Genomic DNA, 26,097 nt, shown 5'->3' on the forward strand with positions numbered 1-26,097 from the left:
ATCGTATAATGCCATGAAAAAATGATTTTTGTATTAGCATATTTGATTCGGAATAACTTATTCCTATTATAATACTTCTCCTCAAGACGGTTGAAAGCTGACCTACTACATATCTCTTAATAGGCTATTACAAGCTATGCAAGAATAAACGAATAAACTATTACTATACAAATTTTTAGTAAAGTTTTTTTAAGTTCTTAACATTTTGGAAAATAAGTGGATAGCTTTGAACAGAATGTGTCAACCCAGGTACTGGTTTTGGAGGTTAAAAACCCCCTGAAATATGAGAATATCTGCAATAATCAAATATCCATTATTGTTCAAAAGACAAAAAAGAGAAATGGTACAAAATTAATTTCCAACTCTAATTCTCAAACTATGTTAAACGAAAAAACAAATTTTCTACGGTGATAGAAATTGTAAACAAAACACAAACACGTCTGTATTTTTTTTGGTAAGGAAAGACAACATTTTTCTTGTTTTCATTCATACTAACATTTAAAATGTTTGGTATTTTTATTTTCTAAAACCATGTATCGTATGCTGTACTCATTTTTGAAACGATCTCACGGCCACTTATGACACATTTAAATATCAAAACACCGACAAATTATTCGGTTTATAATTGTAAGCCTTAACTTTAAATTAAAAACAAACTTTTAACTTTTTTCACTTCTTGAATTATGACACAAGAATATTTAAAAAAAAAAAACAGCATCCCTGTTTGCCTTTGTCGCGTTTTTCCCTATTTTTCAAGAACAAGAATCAAATCAATAACGAAAGTTACGTGATGTCTCCTAAGGCATATTCTACCTCAATTTTGAAAATTTGCACTTAAACCTATACAAAATGGCTTATAGAGGGCAAAAAAAATAAATTGCGTTAGCTGCAAAGCCAACATCTTTGAAACCCATTAAACTTTTTTGTTTGCTTGTTAGTTGAGAAATTTTATGAAGCCGGGCTGTTGGTTTAAAGACTTGAAAGCATGCCAATATTAAAAACATTTCATTCTATCTACAATATTTAGAAGGTCAATCATAAACTTGAGAGTTTTTTTTTCTCGAGTCGATACCTTTCATTCAAATCGTCTTCATCTATTTCAAAGGGGTCAAACCGGGTTAAGTAGAGTTTTCGTTTTTTGTTGGTTGATAGCATTCCAACGTCCAGCTAAATTTCAAAATATTGATATATGTATGTATGTATGCTTAAGCCTTTTGACATTTTAATTTTTGTGTTTTAATTTTCAAATAAAATGGCTCGTAACTTAATTTACTCAATCAGTTTGTTTATTTTTGAGGTTTGAAAGATTTAGAAAGAGCTTGAACAAAGGTTCCGTCGTTTTTATTTTTCGACTCCAGATTATCGTTTTAAAATGGGTTTAACTGTCTATGAAGAACATAAACTGAAGTTTAGTTCAGCAAAGACAAAATCAGAACTTATCAAGGAACTATGAATATGACCTGTGTCTTCGGCAAAAAATAAAAATAAAAATAATATAATATATATTTTTTTACGAAATATGTATAAATGTATGCCTAGATTCAAATTGTTTCTTTTAAATATAGGATACAAAACCTTGTTAAGTTGAAAGTAGCATTTATGCGGACCTTTTAAAAGTTTTTAAAGTCTGCTGAATGATTGGCATGAAGCTATACATTAGTTTCCTAACTATACGTATACAATAGATAGAATTATGTTTATACAAAGTTAATGAGGAGTTGAGGCTTTATAAAAAAAAAAAAACATTTTGCTTTAAATTATTTTTAATAATGCTTAGCGCAATTTCTTTCAGTCTCCCCTAGTTGCACTGTTTTTTATAAATATTTTAAGTGCAAACCACTTTTATTTCCGTTTGCACCAAAAATTTACTCGTATTTCAATTAATTTTACTTATTGATCTATCTATACTTTGAATAATTTTTTTGTCACCAAAGTTAAATTTTGAATTACTTGCAATATTGTTTATATATAAACCAAAGCTTAGTTACAAAAACTAACGTCTAAATAAATAGCTTGGATTAGATTGCTGCAAGTGATCAAGTAAGAAGATATATACATGCAAATGAATTCGTTTTTATCTTTTATAATTTTTATTTTGGCACAATAAACATATATATGTATGTTAAATTTTCCTTTTTTTAAAAGGGTACATAATACAAATACAATGTGAACAAAATCAGGAAAAAGTACACAATTATTTATGGTAGATTCAAAATTGCACTTTTAGAAATTTGACTTGATTTAGATCTGTGAAAAAATACATAATTATGAGTATACCAATATTTTTAAATCTTGAAACCTCCTTCCAATTTTTAAGATTAGTATCTCAGTTTTGGATTCAAGTGAAATCCACGTTGATTAATTGAATGTGGTCAAATGAACATTTGATTTTGAATTTTCAATCATAATTTTGTTAGGCACATCTGCTGTGTATGCAAACAGTTTTAATGCCAGCACTTTCCTGAGTGACTTCTCCGGTTAAACTTATGTATCACTAAAAACTTGATCTGTGCTGCTTCTCCAATGCAGAATATATTTTAGAAGCTAAAGTGTAATTTTTTGTAAAACTAATAATAATAATTGAAATGAAAAAAACGTAAGTATTCAAAAAACTAAGTTTTGTCCAAGATGGGGCAAATTCACGAAACAGCTAAATTCATCACTATAAATCGGAAGATGTTTTTTTTTTTAAATGGCTTTAAATACCAAAATACACGTCAAGAAGTCATAATATCTATATAAGCGATAGCTAGTTTTGCTGAGTACTAATTTTTGCGCTACATTGCATTTTATAAATAAAATTTACAAAGACATCATAGCAGATAGTTTTCGCATGCCTTTTTAATTTTAAGGTCAAAACATTTGGTAAAATACCTTTTATATAAAAGCTCTACTGACTTGCACACGTATTATGTTCATTAATTTCATATTTACAAAATATTTCTTTATAAAAAACAAAGTTGAATCATATATAGTCAAATTTATTAAATTGAATTTTCCTACTCACAAAAGTCCTCCAAAAAATCAAAAGAATGGATATTTCATGAATCGTCATGAAGCTAAAAAGCCATACCATTCATATGTAACTTTCTAAACAATCATGGAACTCTTATTTGAATCCCTATTTTACAAAAACTTACAAATGTGTGATGCCGTGAAATAAGGCCAAGAGAAATAAAACCAACTTTTAAAAATTGGCCTTATTGCACCAATTTTCAGCAGGTTGTCATATTGTAGTTTGACAAAATGAAATGAGGCCAAATTATTATGAGAAATAATTATTTTTACGGTATGAAATAAACCAATCTAGATTTATTTCACTTTTTTTAAGTGTATTGAGACCAACTATTGGAATTTAGCTGGGCCGTCGAGAGGAATTCCGAGCCGACAAATCTCGGGCCCCCTCATATTTACCATTTTTTTTCAAAGTTCATGTCCACTGATATGGTATGTTTTAATTTCAATAACAAATAGCATGAAATTGGTTGGAATTAACGGAAATAATATTATTTTTTTCCAAAGTGAACCGAAAAAAAGTGTTAATCATTAAATTCATCTCCGGGTATCGTCCAATTTAGTTAAAATGGAGGATGGATAGAAAAAAAATATACATGGAAGTAGATCAGCTCCGAAAAGATTCATGCATTCAATTCGATATTGCCAACGACATGGTAGTTACTGATAAACCGGTCGATAAACTATTAAAAAAAAATTAGCATGAAAATCTATTACCTTTTATGAAAATTATTTGAAATGTGTCTTTAAAAAAAAACTAGTATTTTAAAAGGTCTACATTAAATACTCTTTATTGTTTTTCTTTCTATTAAAATATTATCACAATGTTCTCTTTTGCATTCAATGAAATTTTTTCTTTTTGCAAACGAGCTTTCCTAGGTTTCTGAGTAGTAAAACATCTTATAATTGCATTGAAATTCAATTTCCTTGCCAAAGGTATAGCAAGTCCGGAAACGCGATCTTATGATGAGCACGTAGGATGAGAATTCTTTGTTCTGGTAAGGATCCAGCAACTGCTTTGCATTCAGACAAAATTTGATCCCATCCGTTCCGAATTATGTTCAAATCGAATATCAAGTTTTCGAGATTTCGAATTTTGACGTAAATAGTCATGTTTTTGGCTTGAAGAATGATACTTCTTTCATTTAAAGCACTAAATACTTTGTACCAAGTCGAAGACATCAGGATGTATTCAAATTTGTACAAATATATTTTAAAACTCCATTCACATCAGCTTCAGCACTCAAATTATTATCAATTAAGGCTTCTAATAATGTTCTAAGGTTTTTCAGATAATTTACAAATGGTTTCACTGCCTCAATTCTAGCTGACCATTTTGTATCGGAAAGTTTGTGAAGGGATCCGTGAACATTTTTCTTAAGAATTTCCGAACGTTGAGCACTGCTGCTAAACAAGTTGAAACACTTTTGAACAACACCAAAAAATGTGATTGCGGCAGTACAACATTTCACTATACACACACTTTTAAGTGATTTGATATCCTTCAAATCTACAGTAAACAACTTATTCAAAATATTTATTAATTAATATTACGGAAAACACAATTTAAAAACGTTTGTGTGAAATTTTCCGGTCCCCCGAAACCGAATCAAAAATTTCGTTCCCAGCAGAAACAAAAATAGGAGAAAAGAAACTTTATAAAATCAGAAACCGAAACAATTATTTGGATTTTGTTTTAAATTTCCCTATACATTACAAATTTTCAAAATAAATTAAATTTGAAATTTACGTTAAACTAAATAAGAAAACCGAAACAATTTATTACAACTTTCTTTCAATAGTTCAGAGTTGCCCAATTTTTCATTAAATATCATGAAGAGTAAGCCAATAATAATCGGAGGGCCAGATCGGCAAGCTTGTGACTGATAGATTGGCAGATAACATGCAAACAGCAGCGCCCCGATTGCGAAAGCATGAATGATTTTAAATTTTCGGGCCCCTAAAAATAATTGGGAATAGGTATGTAGATGATGAGTATAGAATATATTTAAAAAAACACTCTTCCTCATTGCTTTCAATTTTCCGGGACCCTAGAAATTCGCGGGCATGGGGGCCCCTCCCCTTCTCCCTCCCTCTAGACGGGGTTGGAAATAGGGACAATTCTTGAATGTGGCTTTATTTCACTTGACTTTACTCCACGACGCCAAAATCTGTATTCTTCTATATCTGTTACATAATAACGATTGTTTCAATATTCGTAAAAATTTGAATAAAAATTCATTTAAAAGAATTGAATACCTCTTGGAGTTTAATATGTTAGTATGCATTTTTGAACACGTACAGACCTATGTATATACAAGTATATGTATTAACAAGGTTCAAAAGCCAACGTAACGCAAATTGGAAAAAACATATACGTGAACCTAGCGGCTTGAAGGAATTGAAATTAAATTGTACAATATGTAAATATTTTTGATTATAAGCTTTCATGCCCAACAATTTAAATAATTCCATATTTTAAATTTTTGTATCCAAATCAGTTATCACAATAATTATAAAAACATTGTTTAACTTTCAAACCACAATTTTTAAGATTTACTTTATAAAGCGTGATTTTTTAAAAGCTATAGGAAAGTGTTTCAAAAAAAATACATAAAATTCAGAAAAATGCATACGAAATCTTTACTTGAATCGATAGTACGGCCCATATAATTTAATGTTTGAAGATTATTTCATGCAAGTGTTAAACTTGACTGCGCCTCAAATGGTCCATAGTCCAATTTTGGCATACTCTTTCCAACATTATTTCGGCCCGTATCTCTTTAGTGTTGTCTTCCAATGCGTCAATTGTCGGTATAGACATCAGCTTTAACATAGCTTAACCGGCCAATTGACCGGTTCACCGAACTCGCCTCTCAATTAGTCCATTGTAGCTGCTGTGTGGCATGTGGGACCGCCTTGTTGAAATCAAAAATCATGCAAGCCGAATTCTTGCATTTTGGGCAAAAAAAAGTTTTATATCATCTCACGGTAGCGCTCACCATTCACAGTTAAGTTACGATTCGCATCATCTTTTAAGAAGAACGGTCCAATGATGCTACCAGCCCATAAACCACACCAAACTGTGACTTTTGCATTGGTAGTTCTTGCAATGCTTCTGGTTGATATTCACTCCAAAATCCACAATTCTGCTTGGTGGTTTAATGTCCAACAATGTAAATTGGTGCGAAATTTAGTCCCAAAAGCCCGAAAAGCCGCTTGAATGGGTCGATTAAACTGACCATAAAATGGAGCAGCGCACGATGAACTTTCTTAACAGATAATAAAATACAATAATTTGCAAGCATTGTCAGTTACGTCTTTAGGTATGGGCCCGGTGGGCCAGGACCCAGGACCCAGGACTCCGCAATTATTTGGCCCCCAAATCCACTAACTCAAAATGAATGAATCTATACAACCATTATATAGAAAACGAAATAAGGTTCGTAGACTATAACAGAAAAACAAGTTTCATTTTACTCTCCGTTCCGTTAAAATTCTCCTCCTCAACATCTTAAACTTCTGGCAACATGAATCTTTAATCATACACCTGCGCACTCTGTCACCATTATTTTAACAACTCTGCTTCCGTTCTACTCTACAGTTCTGCACACATGTTGATTTTTTAACTCACCCCACAAAGTTGTCCTATGATGATTCATTCATTGCAGATCAGTGGGAACTCAGAAAAGGGATGCACTTTCTATTTATCAGCAACGAATTCATTGATATAATGGGAAAACAAGTCCTAATGAAAATTTTAGGTCAAATTAGATCTGGAAAATATTTGTCCCTTAGCGTTGACAGTTCTCCCGACTTTTCTGCTATCGACCAGTTGACTTTTGTAATTCGGTATGTTAAAAATTGAGTTCCCATAGAAAGGTTCTTAAAATGTATACCTATTCAAGAGCATAAATCTGAATTTTTGGCCGACACAATCTTGACATTTCTGTAGAGGATATTTTAATAGAGGATTGTAGAGGACAAAGCTATGATAATGCGACTAATATGTCGGGAATATATTCTGGTTTGCAAGATTAAAGGAGAAGTGCGAATTTCCTACCTCTTACCTTTGTAGGCCTTCATGCGGCTGGTTGTTTGCAGGAGGCGACAAGTTTCTTTCAAGTGGTTAAAAAATATACAACTTTTTTTCTGCTTCTACCAATCGCTGAAATAAATTGAATGAATGTTTAGGTTCACATAGAGTTGTTAAGAGCCATTTTGAAACAAGATGGTCTGCACGAGCTGATACAGTTAACGCGCTCCATCATGGTTATAAGTAAATTAATGAAGCCTTGACATCTATCTCTAAAGATCCAGAGCAAGCTCCAGACAAAAAAAGGCGAAGCGCTAAGCCTGTCTAAGAAAATGTCAAAATTGGCGTTCCTCAGTTTAACAGAAATTAGAAGCACAATATTAGAAAGCATTCATATGATCTATGGGAGAGTTTTGATAAACTTTAATAGTGTGCCAAAGTCAGAATCCGGATGCTAATTATAAAGACTTATCGCAACGAAAAATAGTACGAAGTTCGCGTGCCACATATTTTGATGGTCCTGCACCATCCGTCCAGCTAATTGGGAAAGAAAAGTTTAAAATATCTACTTTTTTCCAATTATTGACACTATTAGTTTGCAATTAAAATTACGATCCAATTTTTAAAAGAAATTAATGCAAAGTTTTATTTTTTTTGTCGATTGCATTATTCGACTTCAGTGGAGTAGCAAAATTCTTGAGAACAGATTTAAAAAAAACATAGAGATGTTAATGCAGAAGAAATTGAGGTAGAATGCTAGCGCCTCGTGCAATATTTAAAAGAATTCAATTAAGATGTAAATGAAGATCTTATTACAATATCAAAATTGTACAGTAATTACATTGGATGAAATTGGGAACACATTTCCAAATGTAGAAAATGCCTGTAGAATTTTTGTATCTTTGATGATTTCAAACTGCAGTGGAGAGCGTTCATTTTCGATTTTGAACCAGATAAAAATGAACTTCGAAACACAATGCTACAATGCTAGACTAAACAGTTTGTCAATTTTATTAATTGAAAAAAAATGATTTTGCTGAATTTACTGACAAAGTCAGAAAAGTATGCCTTCAATAATATTTTATTATATACTTAAACTTACATACATATGTACATACGTATATCTAAAAAAAAAAACAAATCAAAACAAATTTACAGAAGTAAACTTACATAAAATAAAAAAAAATATAAAAACATTAGAAATCAACCAAAAAAACAATAAAAATGATCAAAAATCAACTATAAAAAAATGTTCAACTATTGAAGGTGTATTAAATAAAAATTATAAAAAAAATATCTGTTATATTTTTTTTGTACTTCTTTTTAAAAAGTAAAAGTATAAAAAAAACACAAATTAATTTAAAAATGATTTTCTTAAGCTAAAGAATTTAAAAAAATGATTATACCTACTTTTTTTGGCCCCTAAATCCTTTTGGGACCAGGGCTCCCAAAAGTCTAAAGACGACCCTGAGCATTGTTCGTTTGTAAGACGATTCATGGTTAAATTATAGACCACACTGAAGATTTTTGACAGTGAAACAAAACATGAAACGTGCGTCAGCTGTTTAAACCAGTGTTGCCAAAAAGATAATAGCTAAAAAATCACCCTTTATTAATTCATTATACATATTTATTTCATGCAAAGTATTTTCAACACTAATGTGCATGTACACACCTGCTCAAAAATTTTCTTTGACAAGGCAAACGGTGTTTCGCAACAACCTTTGGAGTGATGAAGCAAAAATATATCTTCCTCAAGGAAAGGAGTTCCACTTCAGTTATACAATGAAACGCTTAAACACGGAGGAGCATTATAGTTAGGTTAGGTAACTTTTATTGGTTTAGTGTTGAATCAATCTTCCAAATTTATAATAAGTGTAACCAAGGTAACATATCCTGATGTTTTGAAATAACAAACGCTTGCGTATTCTGAGGACAATATTCCACTATTTTTAGCAAGATAACGAATTGGTAAACGCTTGCTTGGCTTTTCGATCATTGAATCTCTGTGGTACCCTACGGGTCTCTCTGTTTCCAGAGCCTATTTGTGTTTCAAATTAAATTAAAACAGTTGTTTTTAACACTCTTTTCTCTTTTCTATACAAAAGTTTTTCGAAGTGGAACATTTTTGTATAACCTTCTTTAGTAGTTCATTATTTAATATTGGGGCATTCCAACGCTCGTTTCTCATTAGTTTTATGAATTTGTAATGATGAAATACGTACCTATACACAGGTAGTAAAATTTTTCGGCTACAACACTTTCCCCAATTATAAAAGTCGATCACAAAATGTGTGGCATCATTCTAGTGGTTGGCAAGTATAATGTGCTCTCTAAGTGTGCGCCAAGACTGTCACTTTAAGTCAAATAGACATAATCTTCAAAAAGATTTTTTAAAGTATATAAAAATGTAAGCTAAACTTCCTAATTTGGTCTAATCTCACGGACGGCACCCATATTTTTATGATATATAACTAATATATATTTTTACGCTCATGAAAATAAAAAAAAATTCTTAGAGTTCCTTTTTCTTCAGCGCAAACAAAATGACAGTATGAACACTATAGTTATAGAAGTGTGTCTTGAAATCAGGAGGGAAAATTGTCCCGATTGCCCAACCCTCCTCCACCCTCTCCCACTTCAAGATATTGTGTCTGACCCTTTCATTTTAGTTGAAGTAAAATCAATGCTTTGCTTGTACATTATACAAATTGTTTTTAGTCACGAAACCATGTATTCTTTTTGTGTAGTCAGTATAATGTATAAGATATTATTATATGCATATGCAGGTATACTATCTCAACATACAAGTACATACATAGGTTACTTCTACGACCTGCCCTGACGAATGGACGATTGTTAATATACAGGGTTAAAGATGCAAAGGTTTTTCAATTTCAACCGCCTTACCAATACCCCTACATTTAACCTTGATTGCTTGGAAATTTTGTAAATTTCAAGTTTAATCGTTTAACCGTGACCTATATTCATTCGATTATTTTAGGGTTTACGTTTGGCCATGAAAGAAAATTTATGCAAATCATGCCACGACAATATAGTATCGAGGATAAAGATAATAAAACCACAAACACTGTTATTTCTGGTATAAATATGGTGACGATTGGTGCCTAACCTTTAATTTAAGGATTACCAGTTCTTATATAATTTTATCGTATATGCTTTTTTCTATTTGGGTAGTAATGAAAAAATAAAATGGAAGGTTTCACGAATAAAATACAAATTGTCAAACTACATCTGTTATTTAAAAGAAGGAAAGTAACATAAAATATATTTTTCTTTTTAATTAAATAAGCAAATCAAATCCTTGCATTGAAGAATGAGCACTTATGTATGTCTCAATTCAACATTTGATTATATTTATAGGACTTGAAGTGGTACTAAGAAATTTAATTTTCTTACTTAAGTATTTTATTTTGAAAATGTTGCATACGATAAAATGGCGGAAACGAGTCCATTATGCCGGTTCATAGTCGTTCAATATAAACAAAGGAAAATTTCAATTCAAACTCGAACGGAACTTCATCACAATAACAGCTGGGCCAAACGCATAGGACTTTAAGTCAAAAAATTCATTTTATACACAGTCCACAACAACAATTAAAAAAAGAGGCTGGGGTGCGACCCACACTGATAACTTCCCATACCGTCTGTCGATTTGTCTTGCTTAAAAGCTTGTAGGTTTTCGTGTTGGGTTAAAAAAGTTGTTAGTTGAATTATTTTTCAAAATTTAAGAATTACCAACAACATTTTTCATATAAAGGAATAGTTTAGTTTGAAAATGTAGTTTTGTTAAATAGATTATTAGTCGAAAAAAATGTTAACCAATTTTAGTAGCATTTCTTAAATGTTTGCAAATTGGATAAATGAAATTAATTTGAGAAATAATAAGTACTATTTGTTGTAGATTTTATTTTTTTATGAAAAAACGGACTATTGGATTTTTATAAAAAAAAACTAGTGAATATCGAAAACAATATTTTCTATGAAATAAAAAAGTTTTAAGACAATATTTTTAATTTTTGAAAAGCTATTTGAGTCGAAAGTAATTTTTTACCAAGTTTTAGTATTGTTTTTTTTTATTTTTATATTTTGTAAAAAAAAACTGTCAATTAAGTTTTTCTCGAAATTTTACTGAATGTTGAAAACAACATTTCTTATAAGTTAAAATTAGTTCGAAGCCATATATAATATATTTGAGTGGAAAATCAATTTTTACCAACTTTTGTTTAAATGTCTTTTAAGTTTTCATTTTTTGTAAAAAAGTGTCAATTCGTTTTTTCTCAAAATTTTACTAAATGTTAACAACAATATTTTTTGAAAGGTAAAAGTAGCTTATAGCCAATATCTCAAAGCTTTGAAAAGATATTTAAGTCGAAAGCAATTTTTACCAACTTTTATTTATTAATTTTGTTTAGGTTTTTATTTTTTGTAAGAAAACTGTCAATTCGATTTTTCTCAAAATTGTTCTGAATGTAGAAAACAATATTTCTTATAAGTTTAAATTAGTTTGAAGTCATAATCTAATCTAATTTTGAAAAGATATTTGAGTCCCTACTTTGATTAATGTTATTTTAGGTTTTTATTGTATATAAAAAAATACTTTCAATTCGATTCTTCTCAAAATTTTACCAGATATTAAAAAAAAACTTTATTTTTATATTGCACAATTTTTTTCTGGAGATAAAATCATTTTGTATTCGTGGCAAATTTTTTGTTCAGTTTTTTTGATTTATAAAAAAAAAACGTTTATTGGATTTTTTTCCAAAAACATATTTGTTTGGTATCACGTTACAGTATATAATATTAAATTTAATTCCAGTCTCTAAAATCATTGGTTATAGTTATGGTTAAAGATATTTAGGGTTAACCAAAATGTTTATCTTTTAAACTGCTATGGTAGAAAGACCACTTACGCAATTTTTTGAGAGCCCTTTCTGTACCTTTCTTCATTATTATCTGTATAAAAACATTTATTTGAAGTCGATATCTCTTTTGGTTCTTCAGATATGAACGACGAACGTACGTACACACGCACGCACGCACAGACATCTTTCTAAAAATCTTTTATTTTGACTCTAGGGACCTTAAACGTCGAGAAATGTCAACATTTTCAATTCAATCATCATACCCATTACAATAACTTCCTATGGGAAGTTAAAAATACATTCTTTTAATTTTTGTTTCTTATTATAAATCTTAAAAGTTATATAATTTTATAGTTGATAGCCATCGACTAAAGCATGTGGCTAAGACAGTTTTTGTAGTTGTGCGAAACCCATTGGACTGAAATACAAATTACCTATTGGATAACTGATTATAACAAAAGCCTGCCATTTATTGCACAAAATAACTATGCCTTAATTTCTAAACTTCGAGCCTCAGGAATAAAGCGAACAAGAACTTGCCATCCACTCTTAATATTTTCAGGTCGATTAAGATTGCACAGAGAAAAATTCGGATTTATATAATTCCTGTGAGGTATTTAATTAAGCTGAAGCAATTAAACTCGAACTTTAAAGATTAGACTGATAAGCTCAGTAAGCTCAGTTAGAAAATAATTGTCATCGACTGAAGTTTAGTTTCCTGTAAACTGCTCTTGAAGCAGATATTGGGCAGGTTCAGGCAACATAAGGAACTTATGCTCGGTAAAAGAACGACTGAAAAAATATATCGTCTATAATAGCTATAAGGTCGTACACTTCGTTTCAGAATGAATCTATATCATCGACTCATAAAGTCAATTATGTTATGTTCCGATACCAGATCACACTAGTCTCTAAAATTAGAATATCTTCTGAGCAGTGCGTTTAAAAGTATCAGTTTATGTAAATTATTATCCAATCTTTGCAAAACCTTGACTATATAGTCCGAAATAGCTTAAAGTTTTCTTATGATTTTGTGGATGTTGTGAATGATGCTAATCAAATAGGAAAATTACAAAATTATAATTTTGGCCAAATTATATACAACATAGTATTGGAGACCTCTAAAATACCTTTAATGTCAGATAAGTAAAAATTAAATCAATATGTTTGGTTTTTTACGTGAAAATTACACTAGGCGACAAAATTTCTTTTTCCTTATCTGCATAAACATAAAGATTAAGAATTAAATTATCTCTCTTAGTTTTTGTAACTTCTTATGAGATGACTTATCTGAAGTTTTAAAAAACCTTGATCGTAATTCCTTTTATTTTTTTCAATAATTCGTTTAGCCCTGATTCCGAATTTATGTGCCCAAGCTTATTTCATATTTTTTTAATTTATTTTAAAAACTTGATGTTACAAAGGATACAAATTTTGTAATAACATCAAAAATATCTTTTATACAGTTTCACTTCAAAAAACTCAATATAAGTTTATTTCTCAAAAATCTGAAAGGATAGATTAATTTTGAAGTCGAATTTAAACTAGAGCCATCAAAAAATGTATAAAAAGTATAATTTGATTGCTTACCCTTGTTTACTAGTGTTATTAAATACAAATTAAAACATTCATAAATTAGGGTGATTTCAATTAAGAACTATCAATAATATAGCTTTTCCTAACAATGCGGATAAAACAGTAATACTACACACTTTGCTTATTTTATTGATTTCTCTTCTATTTGTGTTTGTACACAAAGGTCGGATAGCTAGCTAGAATAAATACTATATAAACATATTGCATAATAACATTTAATAACAAATGAAATCAACCAAGTTCTTAGACATTTAAAATTCGTGGGTCTTACACTACAGAAGTTATGACTCAAACCTGAAATTTGAATCAAAAACTGTTTCAGACATTAAGCCAGTTTATATTTCTAAGACCTCAAAAACATCACTAATCTGTAACTTTTGCAAACAAACATTTTTAACACTTATTTCTAACTTTTGCTGTCAGAGCCTCAGCATAGAATTTTTATAAATTGATTTTAAAACAAATTCTCTAATCGTATTGAGTCAAAGGATATTTGAATTATTTATTTTTTGTATATGAAAACAAAATTTATATTTTACTTTCTAAACTTTGTTGCAAAAAGTGCAACTGAGGGCTGAACCATTCCATCCGTCTGTCTGTCTGTAAAGCATAAACCACTGTGCCGATTGAAACTAAGCCGATTAGCATAAGGCTTTTTTTTCATGTTTTAATACTAAAAATAACAGCAGTCCCCATACAGTTTTTTTTGTGTAAAATCGATTTTTTTCAGAAATGAACCGATAGATTTTTGTAGAACTTTCTCTAATTTTTTCTTAATTCGGCTTGTTTTTACATGAAAAACATATTTTGGTATTGCTCCAGAAGGGTAACCCTCATAAAGCCGTTATTTTGTTTTCAAATTTTCTAGAGAACTTAATCAGATTTTAATAATCTTGCCTTTCGATGCAAGCTCTTGTCGATGGTTAAATTTTCAAACTGATGATGATCGAAAATATTATTATTTTTTTTTTTAATTTCATTTAAATTTTTGAGAACATTTTTTTCGCAGCAATTGCAGCCGGGCAATATTTTAAGGTCGTTACAAATTAAAGAAATCTACATTGTGAAGGGAATTTTCTAGAACTGAGATTTAAACACGAATTGCACTAATATAAATGTTTCAAACCAAACATTTTTCTCTCTACAATTTTAAAGTTTTGTTGACTCCTTTAAGATGAAGCATTAGCTTCAATCTACGAGTAAGCAGATTGGTAGCGACAGTAATAATAAATACAAAAATAAATGCAATCCGAAAAAACTACGTCAAAAAAAAACAGAAAATTCTTGATATAAGATTCTTTCAAATTTGCTGGGTTTTTGAATTTTATGTAGCATTTTTCTTATTTATGTAAATGGCAACAAAAAAGAAAATTTTTTTTGGAAGAAAGCAAAAACTATTGTGTTTTCCTCTTAAATATGGCATATTTAGAAAACTGTTAAAACCTTGGAATGCTTTCATATGAAGAAAGTCTACTAAATTAAATAGTTATACTATATCTTGCTGGACAATAGCGTTCTAAAATAATTAATAACTAAAGTTGTCACTTTAGAACTTGAAATGTGTACATTTAAGGTTAAGATGCACATGATGTTATTTAAATTTTGTTAGCCTTCTTTAAAGAACATTTTTAAGCGGTAAGTAAAAACTCATCTATATGTTAAATGCGTGACCCCCCACTGATTAAAAATCTGGATCCGCCTTGTCTACTCTACTTTAAAAAAAAAAAAAAAACATCTTCTCTTGTGTTGTTACCAAGGATATTAAAATTAATGGTTTCTAATAGCCGTAAATATTTCAATTCGAATTTGAAAATGTTATCTTAATTTAACCAAATAACTTTTAATGTAAACTTTTAAACAATTTTTCCAAAACCATCTAACCAAAAAAATCTTTTCAAATTAACTTTACTTTTTGTTATCGATTATAATTATATAACAATTAACACTTTTACTTAAATTTGTTTGTATATCATTCAAAATCGTGTAAAGTAAGTATGGTGTATGAATTAAATTCTTTTATATATTTTTTATTTCTCATATGCATGCATAAAATTGAAATATTCAACAAAAAAAATTAATAAATAATTCGGCAAATGTAAAAATAAATTTGTTTTCATTCCTTTCTTAATCAAATGTATATAAATAAGTAAACGTTTTCCATAACATCATAATCAACCAATCTTCAAGGTTACAAAACATTATTTTAAAAACTAGACTAGAGTGGCACACACTTTTGCTTTATTCGCATTGCACATTGCATCATAACTTTAAACATTTTAATTTGTTAATAATTGTAAAACATAACATAACATAACAATAAAAAATTATGATTGCCGCCGTTTTTGAATTGAAAAACATTATTTAAAATTTTTCTTTCAGAAATCGCTACCCTTACACACAAATTCACATCTGTTACTCTATACAAAAATAAAACAATCCGATATGCAGCAAGAATGCATGCAATTATCGCGTGTCAAATGGAGTTTCAGCTTTACCCAATGGATATACAAGTTTGTCCCATATACATTGAGAGTTGTAAGTACATTTTTTTAAACCTTGAGCCTTATTATAATAAACCTTACCTCAAAAGAAATATTACTCATCAGAAATAATATCAAAGAAACACATACATAAAAGCAAGCACACATATTCATACATATGAATACATGCATATATTAACTTACGAAACAGTGTATAATTTCTATTCTATTGGAGCCTGAAATAGCTTGGTATTGTTGCTAACTGAATTGAGACACAACAAAGAAATACCGAACTACAAAAGCCTAAGTTAAAATAACAAAGTTTCTCAACTCACATCATAAATCATAATCGAAAAAGCGGCTGGGATGCGACCCACCCTGAAAACTTCCAATCCCGTGTACCGAATTGATGAGTCGAAAACCATTTCTTATTAGCTTTTTGTTGTTTGTGTTTGTTTTCGTGTGTTGTTTAAAAAGTTGTCAGTTAAATTTTTCCTTAAAAATAAGTTAAAAAATACCAGCAATATTTTGCATACGATGAATTTTTTTAGATTTTTAGTCCAAAACCAATTTTACAAAGATTCGAAAATCAATTCTTACCAACTTTTAGAAATTTTTGTTTTCAAAATTTGTCAAGATATCAAAAACGTTGTTCTTCGTTTCATGAAATAATTTTAGATATAAAATAATTTTTTTTTCGTAAGATATTTGAGTTGACAATTATTTATTTTGAGTTTCTTTCGATTTATACAATAAAAACGTAAATTGAAGTTTTGATTTTTTAAATAACCTATATCAGTGTGTTATCACGTCAGCATCGTTACCACTTTACTTCAATTGAAGTAGATCTACTTCTTTTTTCAAATAAATTTTAAATCTACTTCCTACTTCGCACCATCATCAAAATATTGAAATCTAATTCATTTTTAAGGTCTACTTCAATTTTAATAAAATTAGACTGAATCTACTCCTTTTTTCTCCTTATTATACAATTGTATGTAGTCTCAAAGTTTTCAAGAGAATTAAAAATCGCTTAAGTGTTTGGATTTTTGGTGAGGTTCCGTTTTATATAAAGTATTCTAGTTTAACCCTGACATACATATATATTAATTATATGACAAGTTTTACATTCGTAAACAAATTCGATATCGAGATTTTATTCAAACAAACATGTCGAAAAAAGTAGGTCCCCCGATTTCGTCGGTTTTTTTGTATGTGTTTCCTGTTTTTTTTTTTCTAAAATTTTTGTTCTTAGTTGGGCTTATCAATATAAAAAATATTTTTGTATTGCTCCAGAAGGGTACCCCGTTCATTTAAGTTTTCTCAAGAACTAAACTATTTTTGTTCTGCAAAAGCTCTTATACTGTCTCAATAATATTTGATGACCAAAAATATCATTGTTTTTATTTTAAATTAAAATAAAATATTATTTTTTTTTTGAAATTTGATATCTTAAAAATGGGTCATCATTTTTTACAAAATAGAAATTCAAGACTTCTAATAAAAAGTTCAAAACTCCATAACAAACATATTTTTAAACTAAAATTCAAAAACGATTTTCAATTAAAAATTTAAAAAAAAATATTTTTTTTTGGAGAAATCAAATGGCATTTAATTTTTTGAAAACAAACTTTGCAGGTACATTTTAAATCTTAAAATACAGGAAATAGTGTAAGCAGGCTTTTTTGGATACATGAGCGAGTTTATGCGAACCAGCCGTTCATTATGTTTCTTTACTGTTTGTTATTTGTGTTTAGTTGTGCTCTAGTGTAATTTTGAATTTGATTTTTTGTTTTAATATGAAATGATATTTTCAAGTTGTCAAAAAAAAAAAGATAAAAGGTTTGTTGATCACAATTGTAGTGTATTATGAAAACAATAACAAGTTCTTGCACTTTCGTCCTTTGCAAACAAAACATCCTAAAGTCATTTTATTTGACCAACACGACCTCAATCGTTGCGTTTTCGATGCCATCAACCAAGAATTAATTTGAAAAGGTTGCATTAACATAATAAATTATATGATATGAAATCTTAATTAATTCAAGTTTTTTTTTTTAATATTTTCATTAAAATAATGTAATCTAAAAATAGGTAGAATACTATGAAAAAGTTCATTTTTTAAGTCTACTTTCATTTTTCTATTTTCTTTTTTTCCTAAAATCTACTTCCATTTTTTTTTTGAAAAGTGGTAACGCTCACAACATATAATACAAAATTTAATTCAAGTTGCATTATTGGTTCGTAAGATATTACATTTTTTTGAGAGGTATTTCTGCATTATTATCTGAATCATAAAATGTATTTGAACTCGATATCTCAACTGGTTCTTGAGATATGAACGACGAAAATAGAATCCGGAAGTTACGTACACACGCACATACAGACATCTTGAAACGTCGATGAATATCAAAATTTTCAATTTGAAAAATCAGACCAGTTACAAAACCTCCTATGGGAAGTTAAAAAGACAGTTTGTAAAAGTCAATACAAAAATTATATTGCTGCAATACTTATTTTGGAAAAATCCACGAACAAGAAAGTATATATCACATAAAAAATATTCTTTCTGAAAAACACACAATATAATACTGGGAGCGTATCAGGATCCTGCTTTTTAAAATCCTATTTTTAAAAAATCCCGACAAAAAAATTTAAATCCCGTTTTCTAAAATACTATTTTTTGAAATTCCGTCTTTTCAGATTCCGCTTATTCAAATTATTATTATTAATTTTCTACCTAGAGGTAGATTTTATTAAAATCTACTTCTCGATCGGTTTTGCAATCGTTGACTTTTTGAATTTTTTTTTGATTTTGTTTAAAGGGAATACTACTTTACTTTATATTTTACAAAATCGCTCGATTTAATAAAAATTAAACAACTAGTTTTAATTGCAAAATCGGGATGATAAAAAACGGGATCACAAAATGGGGGATTATAAAAATAGGGATTATAAAAAGCTGTATTATAAAATCGGGATTTTACGAAATGCGAATATAAAAACCAGGATATAGCACCCAACCCAAAAATGCTCAATATTTGATGATGTTTTAGTGCACTTACATATTATGTTCGCTTTAAGAGTCGCAGCATCCATTCGGGAAATTCTATCAATAGTATAGTAGGATTTTACTCAAATAACAAAAACAATATCCGCATTATGAATTCTACCGATAAAAGTTAAAGTAGAATCTTACTACGGATGGGTTTTTGAGATTTAAACAAATCTCGAATTGATCTATTTGATTTCGTTCTCAAATGTTGATACGATTGATATTGCATTTGTATCTCGATGGCTGTGTTCGTTGAGTTGTTGTGCATTTAGAATCATGTGTTTTCCATGAGGAAAAAATCAATCTGTTACTGTTGATATAATTGGCTTTTGTTAATGAAAATGGACTGGGCTTATTTTGCAAAAGAAAACAATAGAAAAGATAATTAAGGTTTGCTATGTTTTCACCAAAGGTTTATCTTAGTTTAGATTAAATAAATCATTTTGGTGTTTCTACCGCACAAGAAGATTTAAAAATGATTAAGTTTGACAGCACTTTCTAAAATGCAAATGGTGTTTCTTTTAAAGTGCAAGCAAGACAGTTTGATTCGTGTTAAACAATGAAGAACTGAATAGTTCAGCGCCATATAAGAATATGCTACCTACTACCTACTCCATGTGCAACTTATTTTTTTAATTTGATTAAAACAAAACTATATTTTGTACAGAAACATGCAAATAAACCATAATGCAATATCTGTAAAACCAGCTCCTCCACACAGGTTATTCTTCACAAATTTTGACTTGACTCCTATACCCGCCCGGAATCGAGTCGAATCAAGCTCATTTCAACTCGATGCTTCAAGCTCGCTTCCACACCACATGTTAATGTAGTAGTCTACGAACAAACCCCCTCCTTGAAGCAATTGTTATATGAACTTTTTTTTATAGAATCTCAATTTCCAGATGTTTTCTTACCTTTTATTTTTGATAATTGTCCACATTATTAGTTTTAGTTTAATTTTTTTTGCTGAAATTAATTTTAACTTTGGATTTTCACAGTTTTTATTTTATTTGTGTTTTTTTTTTTTAATTATTATTCTGACAGGTCTTCTTTCAGTTGTACCAATTTTTAAATACAGAAATCTGGCTACTGCCGATGGGTTTTCTTAGGAATTTTCTACTATACTATTTATATAATGCCAAAAAACGCGCGTATTGATACAGGATGATTTTATACTTCGATAAAGGTCATCAACAGCTTGCCAGCGTGTGTATTTTCCACCCCATGATTGACCCTATTTTATCACAGCCTTAGGACAATTTCAATATAGTACGTATGTACATACATAACAGAAATATTTTAAGTGTGTGATGTACCATCCGACTTTGTATCAGGTCAAAATTTTTGACTGAAATCAGTTCCATATAAATTTGGAAGAATTGGCTATATTTCTGATAATATACATATGTCTTGGAGCTAACCAGATATTTATGATCTTTTTAAAAGCTGGAATTTATCACAAAAAGTCTCTCTAAGCACAATAGAAAAAGAAAGGTTTTGCAATTTATAGATAATACATGCCAAGAACAAGCTAAATATATTTCGACAAAGTAATAAATTAATTTGTTTCAGGAATCTTTTATTTTTGGATGTAAAAATAGTTTTAATAAATGATAAGCCTTTATTTGTTTAAAATAATTTATACGAGGTAGCCGACATTTGAGAAGTAGTTGGGAAATATAAGGCTTTATATTTAGTTTTGCTCCCATGTCGTAGTACTTTACCAGTTAAGGTCTAAGGAAAAGAATAATGGCAATAAGAGTTGAAAAAAGAGTACGCAACTATTGAATATTCTATATTTTATATCTTGGAAATTTTGAATCTAATAAAGCTCCAATAAGTGTATTTCGATATGTATGTGTGTTTATAATGTCTGGCGAGTGGAAGAAAGTATGCTATATTTAAACTCATTATTTATCGTTTTTTAGTACCCGTGGCATGATGGTTAGTGCGTTGGACTGTCATGCCAAAGGTCTTGGTTCGATCCCTGCCTATGCCATCTAGAGTCTTTTAACGGGTACTGCCTCTTGCGAGGAATTGACAAATTCTCCAAGAGTAACTCTTGTCATTTAAAAGTGCTTTCTCAAATTAGCCGTTCGGATTCGGCATATAAACTGTAGGTCCCCTCCATTCCTGATAACATTACTCGCACACAGAAATGGTTGAGAGTTGTAAGTCACTAGGCCCTAGTTCTCAAACGGACTGTTGCCCACCCAATTTAATTTAAATTTATCGTTCTATCTATGGAGTCTTAACACAATACTTGTAGTTCATGTCAACTGTCTGCATTCAATCTCTTCCTTTTCCATTTTTAGTAATTTTACGGATAAATTTTTCAAATGTAATTATTTCCATGAACAAATATTTCTTAAATTATGCATTCAGATTTATTCCACTCATGTAAACTATTTTTACTTGTAACATATACTAACAATATGTCAAATTTGGCATTCGTAATAAATTTCGAACTCAAGATTTAAATAAAACATGTCATTAAGATGATAGAGAAGTCGAAAAAAGTTGGTCCCCCGAGTCCATCTGTCTACGACCCTACAGCCCAAACAATTGGGTCGGTTGTGTTCAAACATGGAAATTAAGGTATCAAGCCGATTCGCGTTAGGCGTTTTTTCTTCTTTTTTTAAGACTTTAAATATCAATTTATTGGTCAAAAATTGAAAATTCGAATTTTCTCGAAAACAGACCTATAGATTTTTATTCAATTTTCTCATTTTTTTTCTTAACCTGGCTTCTTAAAATAAAAAAAATTGTATTGTAATTCATTTGTATAGAAGGGTACCCCAAATGAAACCGTTATTTTTGGTTAAAGTTTTCTCAATGAACCTATTTCAATATTTTTATTTTGCGCAAGCTCTTATACTGTCTTAATAATAATCTTGATGATCAAAAATGTCGTTAGTTTTTTTTTAAATAATAATATTTTTTTTCAAAATTCTGTATCTCTGAAAGGGGTCTGTATTTTTTAAAGAAGTTCAAATGTTCAATGTATATTAATAAGCACTAAATAACTGCATACCGAACATTTTTATATGACAGAAATATAAAAAATGTATATAGGTATACAACATTAATTAGATGACATTTATTTTTTGAAAATAACTCATTTACATGTTTTGGCGTCTTTATATACTCTAAGCGGAGCAACAAAGTTGCCTGAGTGGGTTTGAACCCCGAGAAGTGGAGTACTTTTATTCAAAAAAGCTGTTGATATTGGCGCCTGACTGACGAGTTTACACACTCTACGCTGGACTAAAAAAATTTTTTTTTTGTTTAATAATGCTAGTTCAGAAAATTTCAATGTTAATTCTCTTCATAAATATTCGGTCGACCTGAAAAGGACAGAATGGGTATCGTCATTTTTGATGGCCAGTGTAACTTCTAAGCGAAGATGAAGTTATGTGTAACATTTTTTAGGAACTGCATTTTTTTACCCGATGTTCTCCTGCTCTGTAGCTTCTCGTTTCTCTTCATGGCCTTTGTTGTTGGTGGCTCTTCTCCTCTCCGAACTCTTTCGACTGCCAATTTACCTAAAAGGCATTCTTTCGAATGATCCGAGACCTGCTTGCTTAAGGCGTCTATGCCACCCTTCACATTGTTTTGCATCCTAGGGAAACTGGTTTTTAGTTGAAGCGGGTCCCGTTGTCCAGATCTCTGGCTTGTAGCGTGGTCTTGATCTGGAATTGCCAATGCATATGGCTTTGGAAATCTGCGAAGCTTTCATTTAGCCCATATTTGATTAGGAAGCCCAAATTTTGGTTTTTCCGCCAGATAATTTGTTCGAAATGAAAAATGTTTGGGAAGAACGTTTGGGCGGACCTTATTATTGCCATTTCAAAATCGGATATGATTCGTTCTGGACTTAAAGGTATATTGAAATCACAGGCGCATTTCAGGAGTTGAAGCCAGAATTCGTAATATGTCTACTTTGATTTCTGGCTCATGTGGCAGTAAACCAGAGGAACAACAATTCCATGTATATGGCCATGCACTAAAAACAGTTGCCCCATAATATTTGAAACCACCGCAAGCGTGCCATCAACCAACCAGCACTTTGACTCCAAAAGTAGCTGGATCGACTGTTTTGTACCAAGAATTATGTTTTTCCTCCCGAGTATATGCTCTCCGTCAGAAAACTTGATGTGCTCGGGAATATTAATTTCCTCAAGCTTGGTCGGTTGCTTAACAAGGCTTTCTCGCACTTGATGAATCTTCATTTTTGATCCGCCTTTGAGGGAAGGCTCGGACGATATACATGCTCTACCATTATCACTGAGTCTCTGATTATTATACTGGGAGGAAGTGCCTCTTTGGCTTTCAGCTTAATTTGGTGGTTGGCCTTATGGTCTTCCGTTTGGAAAGATATAGGAGCGTGGGTATGGTCGTTCACCTTGTTGGAAACCACCACCACGTCACCAACATCGACTGTGTGAAGTCTTGCAGTGCATCGCAAAGACTTCCTTTCAGCACAGCACCAGAAGCTTTTTGCTCCTCTTTTTCCCTCCAAGTGGAAGAGGTAACCATCTTTTTCAATTTGTCTTGCTCCCTTATTTATAGAAAAACTAATTTTGCAGGTACATTTTTTAGTCGGTAAAAACATACATACATTACATATGTTTGTACGTAGTCTGACGGGAAGAAAGTTATGCCTTGCATATGCTTGTCAAACATGAACAAATTTTTCAAAATATTTTGACATCCTTCAGCATGTTTCACAATTAGATTTATCAAGCGTTAACATTTTCATTCTACTAAAAATTACTTAAAACTACTTGAAACTAGAAGAGCCACAGTCAGCTTTTTAGGCGTTTTTTAATGATTTGTATTGATTTTTTTTTTGGGTGCCACCTTAACTGTCCCTAATCTAATCCATAAACCTATGTAAGCCGGCCAAGATTATACGCCCTAGACAACTTTAAATGACATTCTCAATTTAAAGCCACCAAAACTGGTTCTCCTCACCCTATATCTCTTCGGTCCTTATCGGAAAAAGGTGCTCGGCTCCGTTTAGTGCGAGGACGTCTCGAAAGTAAAGGAGTCGCTTATCTACAGTTTTACGGCTGACGTGGTAGATTAGCGGAACCGCGTCTCTATCCTGTATCAGCCCTCTAAATAGAGGAAAACTGTTAGTCGACGACATCCCTCTCCCAATGCGACCCCTACCTTCAGCAAGAAATTATCTTTTCTGTTTATCTTGGAATAGTATTGATTGTACTCTGGTGTTCTGGTGGAACGTGCGTCCCAGACATTGTCTCTCAAACACCGGAATCCTTTCCATTTGAAATGAAGCAACGTTGAACCGTACCGGGCACCCATAAGCAATCATCGGCCGGATAAGGGCCATTAGCAGATCACCTTCACCCTGCTGTAAAGAAAACAACCGTTGTGTCAGGCCAAAGGCTTCCCTAGCACTGGTCAGTGCAGCACTCATATGTCTGTCGAAAAACAAGTACAGATCCAACTAGATGCCAAGGTACTTTACTAAACTTTTATCGACTAGTGGCTGTTGATTCGGTCCGACGATCACTAGATTTTTCCAGTTCTTTCCCGTATCCCTTGAGGCCCCATACAGCGTTGTCCTGAATAGAATAGTTCCGCATTTCTGAAGGTTGATTTTCAACATCCAGTCATCGCTTAATGATTATTCAATCTTGTCGAAGTCACACTGCAAAAGTGTCTTGATAACCTCAATTTTGTGGCCGTTCTGTAGGCAATTAGGTCGTCGGCGTACGCTATTCCCTGAGTCAGACTTGCTATCACATCACTTGTGTAAATTTTAAACAAGATTTAACCGCTCACTGTTGAAGAACATTTTTAATATCAAAGATTTTTGTAGATGTTACATTACCAATTTTGACAATAAGCCGTCTACCATTAAGCATGTCATAAAGCAAATACAACAGTGGTTAACTTATGCCAAGTCTGGTCAGCTTAAGGTACAGATCCTCCAACCATAGTGTGCAGAAGGCCTTCTACAAGTCAACCTTTAAAATTTTATCCACTGGATATCAGAACCAATCTTCGACGCACCATGAATAGTGTCATGTCCCGCCTTAAAGCCAAACGGAAATATTTGTGTGTTCTCACCCCACTTGGACAGAGCTCTATTTATAACCTTCTCGAATACCTTACTGATACTTGGCAGCAGACTTATCGACCGGAGATTCGCCGGATTCGAGTTCTCCTTTCCCTTTTTCGGCTGTCTTCCAACGGACCGGATAATATGCATTATTCAGAACGTTGTTAAAAAGAGTGGTCTAAATGTCTACAGCTTTCTGAGGTAAATGTCGTAGTACAATTTTGGATATACCATCGTCACCTGCTGACTTCTTTTTCTGTAATGAACCGAAGATGAGCTGGACCTCTTTCTATGTGACTAATACGGTATTAGTCCCGTTTTGCTCGTCGATAATGATATTTGCCAAGTTTTCGTCATTGAACCTGGTAAAACAAAGGTTCTCGGATCGCCACTGGGTTATGTCGTTAAGCAGGTAGAAGTGCTGCTGCAGGGTTCTAATCTCCAGGTTGTGATTAGGGCGAATGCAAAAATTCACCTTGCACACTTGCTGGCGAGCAGCCCCCACCGCCTCTGCTTTCTTCTGCGTATCTTCGACAACAAAAAAATCATCGTCCAAGATGGCGTCTTCTGGATCTATTCCTGCTGTCAGAAGTCCGCCTCTATGTCGTCCTCTGAAGCTTAAGAAGGTCGTTCCGATCACTCCTCCTAAGGATCTTGTTAATTTGCTAAAACATACTCGGGTCACTAGAATTAACGGCCCTAATATTTTTGTCCTAGTACAAATTAATGTTTAATCGATAGTTTTTTATCAATTTGTTTACCTTTTATCTTGTGAAATGTTTCTAGACCGAAATTCTCTCTCTAAGGCGTTAGTGAAGCGCGGCTAGTGAGTCTTACTATAATTGTAAGAGCGCACCGGCAATTACTCCTTCAACTCCAACTTTGGAAGCAGCATTACGGCGGCGAGTCCGCAGTGGTCACTGTCGTACTCG

General features: G+C 31.3%; 1 protein-coding gene across 6 annotated transcripts in view; it reads left to right on the forward strand.

Annotated features, from left to right (window-relative positions):
- The window catches only part of LOC129952835 (glycine receptor subunit alpha-2), a 69,075-nt gene that overhangs the window by 32,425 nt on the left and 10,553 nt on the right, over nt 1–26,097 (forward strand). For all 6 annotated transcript variants that reach the window (XM_056065687.1, XM_056065686.1, XM_056065688.1 and 3 more), the window contains one exon: nt 15,913–16,068. In XM_056065687.1, coding sequence (XP_055921662.1) covers nt 15,913–16,068 — 156 coding nt within the window. The remainder of the gene's footprint in view (nt 1–15,912; nt 16,069–26,097) is intronic.

Source organism: Eupeodes corollae, chromosome 3 (genome assembly GCF_945859685.1).
Source record: "Eupeodes corollae chromosome 3, idEupCoro1.1, whole genome shotgun sequence".
Classification (NCBI taxonomy): domain Eukaryota; kingdom Metazoa; phylum Arthropoda; class Insecta; order Diptera; family Syrphidae; genus Eupeodes; species Eupeodes corollae.